Raw genomic sequence first — 13,410 nt, forward strand, 5'->3', positions numbered from 1 at the left:
AAATTTTGTGTTTGGCCCAAGAAAAAAATCTTGTTACCCGTCTTCCTTCAACTTCAGGGTCAGTTGTTGGGGTAAACAGAGCAATAATAGCTCCAAGAAACTCCTGATCAACTTTCAAGGCCATTTCCTGAATGAGGACCATAAAATACCTATAGAAAAATATAAGACAGGAAAGGGTTTCAATAAAAATTGGTAATTTTCAATGTAAAAACTTTGATGTTAGCCAAAAGCCACAGTAATCTTGTTTCTTCATGCCTTAAAAATTAGGTTAGTAAAAGTATACTTAAACTGAGACTTCTTCATTATAGTGAAAGCTTCAATTGAAGTACTAGTGCTGCATTAACATTTAGCACTTAAAAGTACCAAATGCCCATATTCATCATGCCAGTGGAGATAATTACAACTAGAAGATGTAGCATGTATCACCCGATTTTCAAAGCTCACAGCAATTGCTTTAAAGAACACAGCTCATAAATACACATCATTCATATTTCACTATTTTATATTCTAAATGGAATTACAAAGAGAAGGTAGTTGAAGGAATTTTGCATCTTTAAAATGTGTACAGATAATTCTTAAAATAAGAAAAGCATAAAAAATTACTTTACCAAAAGTGAATTGGTATGGTCAGTTGGAAAATAATTCTTATACAAAAGTCACTTTCAAAAACAATAAAATTTATTTTCAAAACAGTAAGAATCTTTACTTACTTGAACTGTAAGACTTTACTGTACTCATTAAATCTTGTGATTACACTCACATCAATGAAAGGTTTGGGTTCTAAATGGAAGAAAAAATAAAGGGAAAAATCCAGTTTTACCCTAGGTCAAACCAATGTCTACCTAGCTTTTATAAACAAGGTGTGCCTGCATTTCTTTTGCTGTGTTTTGTTTTTTACCTGAATCCAAAGCAATAGACTTTGGCGGAGCCACAGGATGAAAAACAACAGGGAACATTGTGCCTGGTAACTGATTATCAACCTGAAGAAAAGAAAACCTGCTTTAGAGGATTTAAAATAGTTTAGATTTAAACTTATAGTTTCAGAGACATTGTAGACGAAGCTACAGTCTCATCATAAGGAAGTATCTAATTACATGTAGTGACACTCGAAGTTTCACCTTATATTTGAACAATTTTTATATGCCTCAGCAAGGAAAAGTCTTTATATAAAATAATATCCAAACACCCTCATAACTGCATTAACATCGTGTAGCAGGCACAGCATCGGTGCAAATATCTGTACTTATGGATCATGTGAGATTTTGACTCTGTGACTTAAAAGAAATGTAAGGAGAGAATATGAAATTAGAGGGTAGTCAGAAGCAAGAAAATTAAAATGTCCTAGATAATATTTAACAATTATAAAAGGAAGAAGAAAAGGAGAGGGAAGCTGGGAAATGGCAAGCAAGTAACCATAGAAAAACAAGCTCTGCTATTTGCATGACAAATGACAAAGGAAAGTCTTAGCTGGGGATCTCAATGCAAATTCAAAGGAACCTTTAAAAATGACATAATGTCAGTATAAGAAAACACCCTTGGTAGGCTCCCTGCTCAAATCAGTAGTCTCAACAATCATGAGGTCTTCAGACCTGGGCTGTAGATAAGATGTTGAATTCACAGGATATGTGAGAGAAGAGAAAAAAAACATACAAAGAGAAAAAATACCAATTTATTTTTTATTTTTAATATTATTGCCAGGTATTGAAGCCACATGTTCTTTACCTCTGAATGACATTCGCAACCCCCCAAAACAGACCAATTTCATACACACTTCAACCTTGCAAAAAAAGAAATTGAAACATGTACTTAATTGAGAATGACAATGTTACCTGAAGCCAGTACAATCTGGCCCTTAAACTTCTCTGATGAGGAGACTGCTTAAATTCAACCTCAATTCCTGACAAAAAGTCTCGTTTAATAGGGCATCGAATAGGAAGGCGCATTTCCATCGGAACTTTATCAAAATTGACCTGGAAGAAAAAGGCAGTTTTTCATGATGAGCTGTTATTAGAAGAGCACCTATCCCATTAACAATACTTGCTTACTTATAGTGAGAGAGGAACACTCCATCTCTGTCTCTCACTAGAAGTCTTGTCTTAAGGTCAGCTACAACTGGGATCTCAAACAGAAGCATCGCTTTTTAAATAATTTTTAGGAAAATAAGAATTCTGAAAGCTTTCAATTATAGAAATTGTACTTTAAAGTAAAAAAAAAACTTTTAATATAAAATACTATGTAAAACAGTAATATAAAATATACATTATATAAAAAACTTTAATAGTAATGGATAATTCCATATAATTCTTAAACTTTGCTTTAAAATGAATAGTCAATACCTTATTTATTTATGACAATAATGATATAGTTGTTTTTTTTTTTTTTGTTTTTTTCATTCCAGCTCAGTCAACACTGATGGGTATTGGGCAGGGAACATAACTAGGGGCCAGTGCAAATTCATCTCTCAAATACCAAAGACAAGACTGACCATAGTACATGACTGAACCAGAGCCAGCTGGAAGTTGTAAGTCAAACTTTTGGAGTCTTCTTGGAGCAAAGGTGACTGTGAGTTTTAGCTCTGTCTGATTCCGTGGAGAGCACATCTTTATTTGGGAACCCATAGCAACTGACATTCAGTAATCACTCACATTTAGTGAGTCTAACTGAGTAGGGTTTTGTATGTTTTTCATCAATGAAATATGTAATAATGAAATAGTCTTTATTAGCAATATATAAATATTATTCAAAGTATGAGAAAACTTTTCAATAAGCAAATAATTTGTCCATAAACTTACCAAAAACAAGTTCTATGAAACTGATTTGTAAATGGAACAAATTATAAAAATATGGACAAGAAACTGGTTTAAATCCTGTTTTACTATAATAAACTAACTTAACTAAGTATAGTTAAGCTATACTGACAATGCTCCTAATAAGTAAGATTATATTTACAAATATAATTTAGTTTCTATACACACTGGACATAAAAATTTTATTTATTCCCACTACTACCATCAACAAAACACAGGCTATAAAACTATAAACCTATAAAACACTAAACAATTTTGATATACCTCAAAATTATTGTCTAGCTTTATCCAGCCACGGTCTTGTGACACTTGATGCTTCTGGTAGGACTGTTCCAATAAGATTATCTGCTTTTGACTAAAAGGTTTCCATTTCCGTTTTGGTTTCATCTCCCAAACAATACCAGAACTAAAATAATTCACAAAGAAAATTAAATTATAAATAAATATTTAAGTTTGTGGAATTCTTATTCAACTCTAGATTAGCACAATTATCAATCCCTATGAGAATATTGATAAAAAGATTTTGTAAATACCAAACTATGACTGTGTTGCAAAGGTATATAAAGAATAGGTCTGGAGAAAATAGTTTTCTATCACACTCTGGCACCAATCACCTAAGGGATTAGCAAACTTTTTCTACAGAGGATCAAAGAGGCTTTAGGTTTTGTGGCCTGAGACAGTATAAATGTTATTATGTAGGTTCTTAGATTAAAAAAGAGAAAAAAAATTTCCATAAATTTTTAGTTGATGGAATTTAAAATATAACAGTTGAGTACAAGTTTCAAAAAAAAAATACGTATATTAATGAGAACAGTATTCTTGTGGAGGTAACACTAATTTACTTAATCACTGTTCCTTATTATCAAAATTTATTGCAAATTCTCATCTGTTAATGCTGATTAAGAACAAACATCTTGTTGCGATCCAACATGGCGATTAGAGTGCAGAAGCAGACAGCATGAGCTCCATAAATCAAAAATCTTGCTTTGAGGCTGGAGCAACACTTGGCAGACAAAATCACCAAGAAGAATCAAAACTTTGACACCCTGAAGCCCAGCCCATACAAAGCTTCTCCAGGCCACGTTACAGAGAAAAAGGGGGGGCTCCTCCGCTGCCAGACGCTGGCTCCAAACCTGCTTGGGAGACATCTGGCAGACCAACAGGTGAGCAAATAATCATCACAGGGTATTCCCCCAACCACCCCTGGGATAAACCAACATAGCCCCCGGACAGACGGATCCCCACCATGCAAAAAACAAACAAACAAACAAAAAAAACCTGAATAATGAATAAGGAACAGAAAAGGACACGTGGCAGAGGGGTTGGGGTGCTGTAAGCACACCAGAGAAGGGGGGAGGGGCAAGGAGCTGATCTCCATTTAAACTTTCAGTAAACAAAGGTTGGAAAGGCAGAAGGGCCAACAGCAGGCGGGTGATAGGCCGCTGCCTGAAACAGAGCAGGTAGAGGTACACAAATCTCATCTCCTGAGCCAGTAAGCAACATCCAAAGTCAAATGACACTGCAAAATTGAAAAATAATCAGCAAACCAGCATAACACGCTGACAGCAGGGAGCCAGCTGATGGGGCACTGACCTTGCCCCAGAGAAAGGAAGCGAGGCAAAGAAACAAGCCCCCAATAAACCAACACAGCAAAAACCCAACTCCAAAGCAGGACGGCTGGTGGGCCACAAAGCTAATCTCTGGAACCTGAGGACATGGCACACCTCACTGAGGGAAGAGCTGACTAAGCAGCCGTTGCTGAAAGACAGGAAATAGAACTGTCGAGTCTCCGAACCCACCTGACAAGACTAAGACAGAGCTTCTGCTTAAATACCAACACCCCTGGATGCTGAAGGAGTAACACCAAAACTACTAAAACTGAAATTCTATTGTTCCTGCACTTGAAATTTTTTTCATGTGTTTCTTTGTTTTGTTCCCTGTTTGTTTGTCCACCACATCTCCCTGCTGATTTCTTTGGTTTTCTTTTTCGTTTTTTCTTTCTTTCTTTGTTTTGTTAGTTTTACTATTGTGAGTTAGCTAATACTAAATTACACATGTATCAGGGACGGAAACAGCATACATACACTAACCTAAAACCAAACAAACCCACAAAACAAAATTAAACCAAGGGAAGAAAACAGGTGATGGAAACCTCTGATAGCCTATCAAGAACATAGTTACACAGTACCAAGTGGAGTGATGGGAAGATGAAAAAGGAATGGAACCTATTCTCCCCCCCAAAAATAAATTAATACAGGATTCAGAGGAAAATGAAGAAAACAGATATCCAGTTCCAGACTCAACAAAACAAAGATAAACTATGCCAAGGAACCCAAAGAAGCCCACAAGAACACACTGTAAGAAGAAACTCTGCAAGTAATCATTGAGAATATCATAGACATGATACTATACATGGTCAACCAAAACGTACAAGAGGCACTCAAGAAATTCCAAGACAACAAAAATAAAGAATATGAGAAAACACAAAAAACAAGTAAGTTAACTCAGAGCCCTAAATAAACAAAGTGAAATAGAGAACAATATAAATAGATAAATGAATTAAAGACGAAAATTAACAATATTAAAGAGAAAGTGACCCATGATACTGAAAACTTCAGAAAAAAGAATGAAACAGAAATACAAAACACAATAGAAGGCCACTCCAGCAGACTAGAACAAGCAGAAGATAGAATCTCAGAAGTTGAAGATGAAATGGAAATCAAAGGAAAAACTGAAGAACTACTAGTTAGATGACTCAAGACCTGTGAAAGGAACATGCAAGAATTCAAGGACTCCATCAAAAGACCAAACCTGAGAATCATGGGCATTGAAGAAGGAGAAGAGGTGCAAGCAAAAGGAATCTGTAATATATTCAACAAAATAATAACAGAAAATTTCCCAAATCTAGAGAAAACTATGCCCATTCAGGTACAGGAAGCCTCCAGGACACCAAACAGACTTGACGAAAACAGAACTACCCCATGACATATTATCATTAAAACAACAAGCACAGAGAAGAGAGAAAGAATATTGAAGGCTATAAGAGAGAAAAACAACATACAAAGGTAAACCCATCAAAATCACAGCAGATTTCTCAACAGAAACCTTAAAAGCAAGCAGAGCATGGAGTGAGGGGTCCGGGCACTGAATGAAAATAACTTCAACCCTAGGATACTCTACCCAAAAAAACTATCATTCAAAACAGATGGAGCAATAAAAGTCTTCCATGATAAGCAGAAACTAAAACAATATATGACCACCAAGCCACCATGACAAAAGATTCTCTAAGGAATTCTGCACACAGAAAATGAAAACAAACAAAACCAAGAAAGGGCAGGGAGTACCAAACCACAGGAGAAGAAAAGACAAGAAAGTAGAGAGTAACACTGATTCAGCTGCACACAGTAAAACCCTTAAACTACAAAAACAACTAAATGACACGAATCACCACATACCTATCAATTCTAACAATGAATGTTAATGGATATAACTCCCCCATCTTAGGGCACAAAGCAAGCCTCAGGAAATATAAGAAAATAGAAATAATCCCCTGTATTCTATCTGATCGCAATGCATTAAAGCTAGAACTCAACAAAAAAACAACAATACAAAACATGCAAACAATTGGAAGCTGAACAACACATTGCTCAATGATCAATGGGTCATTGATGAAATAAAAGAGGAAATTAAAACGTTCCTGGAAGTTAATGAAAATGAAAACAAGACCTACCAGAACCTATGGGGTATGGCAAAGGCAGTCCTAAGAGGAAAGTTTATAGCCATGAGTGCATATATTAAAAGGACAGAAAGATCTCAAATCAGTGACCTAATGCTACATCTCAAACTCCTAGAAAAACAAGAACAAGCAAAACCCAAAACAAGCAAAAGGAAAGGCATAATAAAAATAAGGGCTGAAATTAATGAAATAGAAAAAAAAAAACATACAAAGAATCAATGAAACAAAAAGCTGGTTCTAAGAAAAAATAAATAAGATTGACAAACCCCTGGCAAACCTGACTAAAATGAGGAGAGAAAAAAACTCAAATCAGTAAAATCAGAAATGCAAAAGGGGAGATAATAAGAAACACCATGGAAATCCGGGAAATCATCAGAGACTACTTTGAGAACTATATTCTAATAAATTTGAAAATCTTAAGAAATGGACAGATTTCTAGATATTTACAAAGACCCAAAATTGAACCAAGAGGATATTAATCACCTGAATAGATCTCTAACACAAAATGAAGTTGAAGCAGCAATCAAGAGTCTCCCAAAAAAGAAAAGTCCAGGACCTGATGGATTCTCAGCTGAATTCTATCAGACTTTTAAAGAACTAATACCAACCCTCCTTAAACTGTTCCATGAAATAGAAAAGGAAGGAACACTGCCTAACTTATTTTATGAAGCCAGTATTACACTCATCCCAAAACCAGACAAAGATACCTCCAAAAAGAAGAAGTATAGGCCAATCTCCTTAATGAATATTGATGCTAAAATCCTTAGTAAAATAATGGCAAACTGCATCCAATAACACATCAGAAAGATCATTCACCAAGACCAAGTTGGCTTCATTCCACGGATGTAGGGGTGGTTCGACATATGCAAATCTATAAATGTAATATAGCACATTAAATAGAAGAAAAGACAAAAACCTCTTGATCATCTCAACAGATGCAGAAAAAACCTTTGATAAGATTCAACACCACTTCATGATAAAAGCTCTAAGAAAAGTAGGAACAGAAGGAATGTACCTTAACATTATAAAGGCTACATATGACAAACCTATAGCCAACATCATACTTAATAAAGAAAAACTGAAACCATTTCCCCTAAAATCAGGAATGAGACAAGGGTGCCCACTATCTCCACTCCTATTCAACACAGTACTAGAATTACTAGTGATAGCAATTAGGCAAGAAGAAGAAATCAAAAGAATACAAGTAGGTAAAGAAACTGTCAAAATATCCCTTTTTGCAGGCGACATGATCCTATACCTTAAAGACCCAAAAAACTCTACCAAAAAACTCCTGGACACCATAAACAGCTACAGCAAAGTGGCAGGACACAAAATCAACTTACAAAAATCATTAGCTTTTCTATACACCATTAACAAACAAACTGAGAAAGAATATATGGAAACAATTCCATTTATAATAGCCTCAAAAAAAAAAATCAAATACCTAGGAATAAACTTAAGAAAGGATGTGAATGACCTCTACAAGGAGAACTACAAACTCCTGAAGAAAGAGATCGAGGAAGACTACAAAAGGTGGAAAGATTTCCCATGCTCATGGATTGGTAGAATCAACATAGTAAAAATGGCTATACTACCAAAAGCAATCTACATGTTTAATGAAACTCCCATCAAAATCCCAATGATATTCATCACAGAGATTGAAAAATCTACCCTAAAGTTCATTTGGAAGACTGCGAACAGCCAAGGCAATACTCAGCAAAAAGAGCAATGCTGGTGGTACCACAATACCCGACTTCAAACTATATTACAAAGCAATAGCAATAAAAACAGTATGATACAGGCACAAAAACAAGACATGAAGACCAGTAGAACAGAATAGAGGACCCAGATATGAATCCACACAACTATGCCCACCTTATTTTTGACAAAGGCACCAAAAACATATGGTGGAGAAAAGACAGCCTCTTCAACAAATGTTGCTGGGAAAAGTGGTTATTTGTCTGCAAACAACTGAAACTAGATCCATGTCTATCACCCTATACTAGTGTCAACTCAAAATGGAACAAGGACCTTAATATCAGACTCAAAACTCTGAAGTTAGTACAGGAAAGAGCTGTACTCTGGAAGTAATAGGTATAGGCAAAGATGTCCTCAATACAACCCCAGCAGCTCAGCAACTAAGAGAAGGAATGGACAAATGGGACTTCATAAAATTAAAAAGCTTCTGCACAACAAAAGAAATGGTCTCTAAACTGAAGAGACCACCCACAGAGTGGAAGAAAATATTTGCCAACTACATATCAGACAAAGACTGATAACCAGAATATACATGGAACTCAAAAAACTAAACTCTCCCAAAATTAATGAACCAATAAAGAAATAGGCAACTGAACTAAACAGAACTTTCTCAAAAGAAGAAATTCAAATGGCCAAAAAACACCACCAGAGATGCTCACCATCTTTGGCCATAAAGGAAATGCAAATCAAAACCACACTAAGATTGTGCCTCATCCCTGTTATAACAGCCATCAAAAAACACCACCATCAACAAGTGTTGGTGAGGATGTGGGGAAAAAGGAACCCTTGTACACTGCTGGTGGGAATGCGAGCTAGTGCAACCATTCTGGAAAACAATATGGAGGCTTCTTAAAAATCTAACCATAGAACTGCCACATGATCCAGCAACCCCTCTCCTAGGGATATACCCAAAGGAATGCGACACAGGTTACTCCAGAGGCTCCTGCACACCCATGTTTATTGCAGCACTATCTATAGTAGCCAAGTTATGGAAACAGCCACGATGCCCCACTATAGATGAATGGATTAAGAAAATGTGGTACTTATACAGAATGGAGTTTTACTCATCCTCAAAGAAGGATGAAATCTTATCATTCTCAAGTAAATGGATAAAGTGGAGAACATCATTCTGAGTGAGGCTAGCCAGGCTCAGAAGACCAAAAATTGTATGTTCTCCCTCATATGTGGACTTTAGATCTAGGGGAAATACAGCAATGTTGTTGGACTTGGGTCACAGGATAAGGGGAGAGCACATACGGGAGGTATGGGGATAGGTAGGAAACCCAAAAGTTGAAAGTGATGTCCCCACTGCAGGGGAGCTAACACAGAAACCTCAAAGCAACAGAGGTCAATATGGGAATGTGATCAGGAACTAGTGAAAAGATCAGGTAGAGATGAATCAATGTGGGTTATAACACACTTGTGCCTGGAAGTAATGCTAGGAATCTCTCTGTATAACTATCCTTATCTCAACTAGCCAAAATGCTTTGTCTTTCTTATTATTGCTTATGTCTTCTCTTCAACAAAATTGGAGAAAAGGAGGGGTTGGGGCAGGGGGGAGAAATGGTCCAAACAATGTATGCACATATAAATAAATGAATTAAAAAAAAAAAGAACAAACATCTTTTAAAATGTCATTTCACAGACAGGTATGGTCAGATACTGATATTGCTCTGTGGGAATTATTTATTTAATTATATTATCTTTTAATTATTTAAATATATTACTTGTTAGACATTTCTAAAATTCTATTAAATTCTTCTGGATATCTGCCTTTTAGCTTTTCACTATGTTGAAAATCATTCACTTCCACAGAGGATGAGGTGGAAGTCCCTCAACTGCACACACAGATTTGGAAATGGGGAAATTTCCCTTGCGTTTGAAATGTTGCTACCAAGTGATGATGTAGATCATAAAATACAGCCTTTCTGAAATTGCAGAGATTGGAGATCTTATTTCTTTAACTCTGGACTGCACAGGAGGTATATGAGGCAACCTTGGTATCTGCGGTGATTCAAACACTAGTTGTCTTCACATTATCAACTCTTCAGCAAAAGATAATTTCCAAAGACATTCAATATTCAATTAATAGTGACTATGGATGGATCATTGTGTTCAGAAGAATTTTCATCCTGGCTTAGAACTCAAAAGAGAGTGAAGTAAAAAAGTTACCACTTTTAAGTCATCAAACTGCTATGTGGTAAGTTAAGTCAGGGCATTTAGCTTCTGTTTATAATAAAAATTCACAGAGTGACAGTGGGTGAGTCCATGAGACTGAATGATGTGCTCTGTTGGACACTGCTGGTTTGTCAACACGTGACAGATTTCAGTATGTCCCATAAAGAATCTGCGGACAAGTAACACAATGAACACAGCCTTCAAATGCTTCACATTCTTCAAAGCTTTGTGAATTTGTCCAAGTCTATTTCTGCTCCTATGATCAGTTGTAATGTATGTTAGAAGGCTCCACCTCAGTTGTACTGACTTAGTACTTCTCCAACCTGTGTGAAGATATTCTTACCTACAGTTGTTCTAGGCAGACTACTGATAAAGGCTAATTAATTCTTAAGTCACTTCAAACTCGGCACAACTCAAATATTCCACTGAGCACTATTAGGAACATCTGTTGACTTACCAAGAGTGCAAGAAAACCAGTCAGTATCATTTGCCTTGTTTTTTTAACTGACTACTGATGCTGCTACAAACATCCTCAATTCTTTATACAACTATTCTCACTGAAAGACTAATGGCCTCAAACAAGTTTACTTTCCTGGACACATTTCTTCAGCTGCTGAACCAGACATGACTCCATTACCTCACTATTGCTAAGACTTTCCTCACTTGGCTAACGAATGAGTCACTCAAAACTTACTTTGGTTAAACTCAGTTTGGTTTTTATTTTTGTGAAGAAATTCTGCTGTGAAGCATTGCTGTGAAGAGATATTCTGTCTTAAATGTTCTCATTCTTCTATTTGCTGTTTACCTGTGATTTTGGAATGCTGTCCTGTGTGCTGACTTCGGAAATGACAATATATTTTGTATTATTTTAGCACAGCATGACATAATGAAATAATCCTTTGGCATTTAATTCACTAAGAAGATAATCCACATTCTATTAGGCCCTAAGAGAGTGACATTCAAAGTACAGTTTCTCATCTTTTGGCATGATGACAGTCCATTAGTAAAAGTTAAGTAAATTGGTGTGCAGTATAGCAATGTGCCATTTACTGCGACCTGCAGTGCAATGAGCTGCTGCTGCAGACATATGAAAAAATGCACGTAGCTGGGTTCCAGTAAAACCTTACGTAGGGACAACAAACTGAATTTCACATATTATTGTTTTAGCTTTTCCATCTTTTAAGTATGTGAAAAATCATTCTTGGATCAAAATTACACAAAAAACAGGGAGTGGGACAGATCTGGCTTATAGGCCATACTTTGCTGTCATTTACACCACAGAATATGGTTTTCAGAATAACAAAATATGAAAATATGCTTTTCTACCAAAATAAGAAACAAGGTAAGGATGTCTACTCTCACCCCTTCCACCAAACACTGTACTCAGAGTCCTATACAAAGCATAAGACAAGAAAATATAACAAAAGGTACAAACATTGAGAAGGAAGAAATAAAGCTGCCTTTGTTCACAGTTGACATGGTAATCTATAAAGAAAATCCTAAAGAATTAACAACAAAAAAGCTTCTTGTAACTAACAAGCAATTTTAAGGTAAGTTACAAGATCAAAATACAAGTCAATTGCTTTCTTATATTACAGGAATAAACATTTAGAATTTCAAGTTAAAATTACAATATTTTCAAACTAGCACAAAGTGAAATATCTAGGTGTAAACAAAATATGTACACAATCTATATTAGAAAAACTACCAAAGTCTGGTGAACAAAATCAAAGATCTAAACAGACAGTGAAATTCTAAGTCCATGGCAAAGAAGACCCAATACTGTCAAGATGTCAGTTATGCCCACGTTGATCTAGAGATTCAATGCAATCCCAAGCAAAATCCCAATATTTGATAGATATATTAAAAAAAAAACCTTAATTTTAAAGTTTATGTAGACTGACAAAAAGACCCAAAAGAGAAAATACTGAAGAGAGAACAAAGTCAAAAGACTGATACTACCCTACTTCAAGATTTACTATAAAACTACAGCAAAGCATGCACTGGTGGCTCACACCTATAATCCTAGCTACTCACAAGGCAGAGATCTGGAGGAGGCAAACAATTTGCAAGAACCTATCTCAAAAACCAAATACAAAAAAAACAGGGCTAGCAGAGTGGCTCAAGTGGTACAGCATGAGCCTAGAAAGTGTGAGGCCCTGCGTTCAAGCCCCAGTACTGCCAAAAACCAAACAAATAAAAACAAAAACAACAATAACAACAAAGTCCTACAGCAATCAAGATAATGTGCTACTGGTGAAAGAGTAGACAGAAAGATCAATGGGAAGGAACAGAAGACTTATGAATGGAAGTACTTGAATGAAGAAAGCATAATCTCTTCAACAAATGGTGTTAGGAACAACTGGACATCCATATGCAACAAAAATGAATCTAGCTACAGAGGTTATATACTAAAATTAACTCTAATGGATTGGATACTTAAATGTTAAGCACAAAATTATAAAACTTCTGTAAGATAACAAGAGAAAAATCCGGGTAACCTTGGGTATAGCAGTGACTTTTTAGACAATACCAAAAGCACAATTTATGAGAGAAAAATTGGTGAGTGGACTCTATTGAAATTTAAAACTTCTGCTCTTTAACAGACAATGTTAAGAGAATGAAAAGAAGTCATAGGTTAGGAAAAAACATTTGCAAAAAACATACCTGATAAAAGACTGGTATCCAAAACCAAGAACGCTTAAAACTCAACAAGAAATTTTGCTCAATTAAACCTTGCCAAAGGGGATTAATACTCAGAAAATATGCAGAACTCAAAAAAATTAAACATCATGAGAATAATTCAATCAATAAATGAAAGAATTAACTGAACAGGCAGTTCTCAAAAGTACAAGATGAACAATAAATACATGAAAAAATGTTCAACATCTTTAGCCATCAAGGAAATGCAAATCAAAACTACACTAAGAT

The 13,410-nt window shown here is 35.7% G+C and overlaps 1 protein-coding gene across 6 annotated transcripts in view; it reads right to left on the bottom strand.

Moving 5' to 3' along the window:
• Positions 1 to 13,410, bottom strand: part of Vps13c (vacuolar protein sorting 13 homolog C) — a 188,869-nt gene that overhangs the window by 23,653 nt on the left and 151,806 nt on the right. For all 6 annotated transcript variants that reach the window (XM_074066103.1, XM_074066102.1, XM_074066101.1 and 3 more), the window contains 5 exons: positions 3,072 to 3,213; positions 1,830 to 1,970; positions 899 to 980; positions 711 to 780; positions 38 to 149 (listed from right to left, as the gene is read on the bottom strand). In XM_074066103.1, the coding sequence (XP_073922204.1) occupies positions 38 to 149; positions 711 to 780; positions 899 to 980; positions 1,830 to 1,970; positions 3,072 to 3,213 (547 nt within the window). The remainder of the gene's footprint in view (positions 1 to 37; positions 150 to 710; positions 781 to 898; positions 981 to 1,829; positions 1,971 to 3,071; positions 3,214 to 13,410) is intronic.

This window comes from Castor canadensis, chromosome 2 (genome assembly GCF_047511655.1).
Source record: "Castor canadensis chromosome 2, mCasCan1.hap1v2, whole genome shotgun sequence".
Taxonomy (NCBI): Eukaryota; Metazoa; Chordata; class Mammalia; order Rodentia; family Castoridae; genus Castor; species Castor canadensis.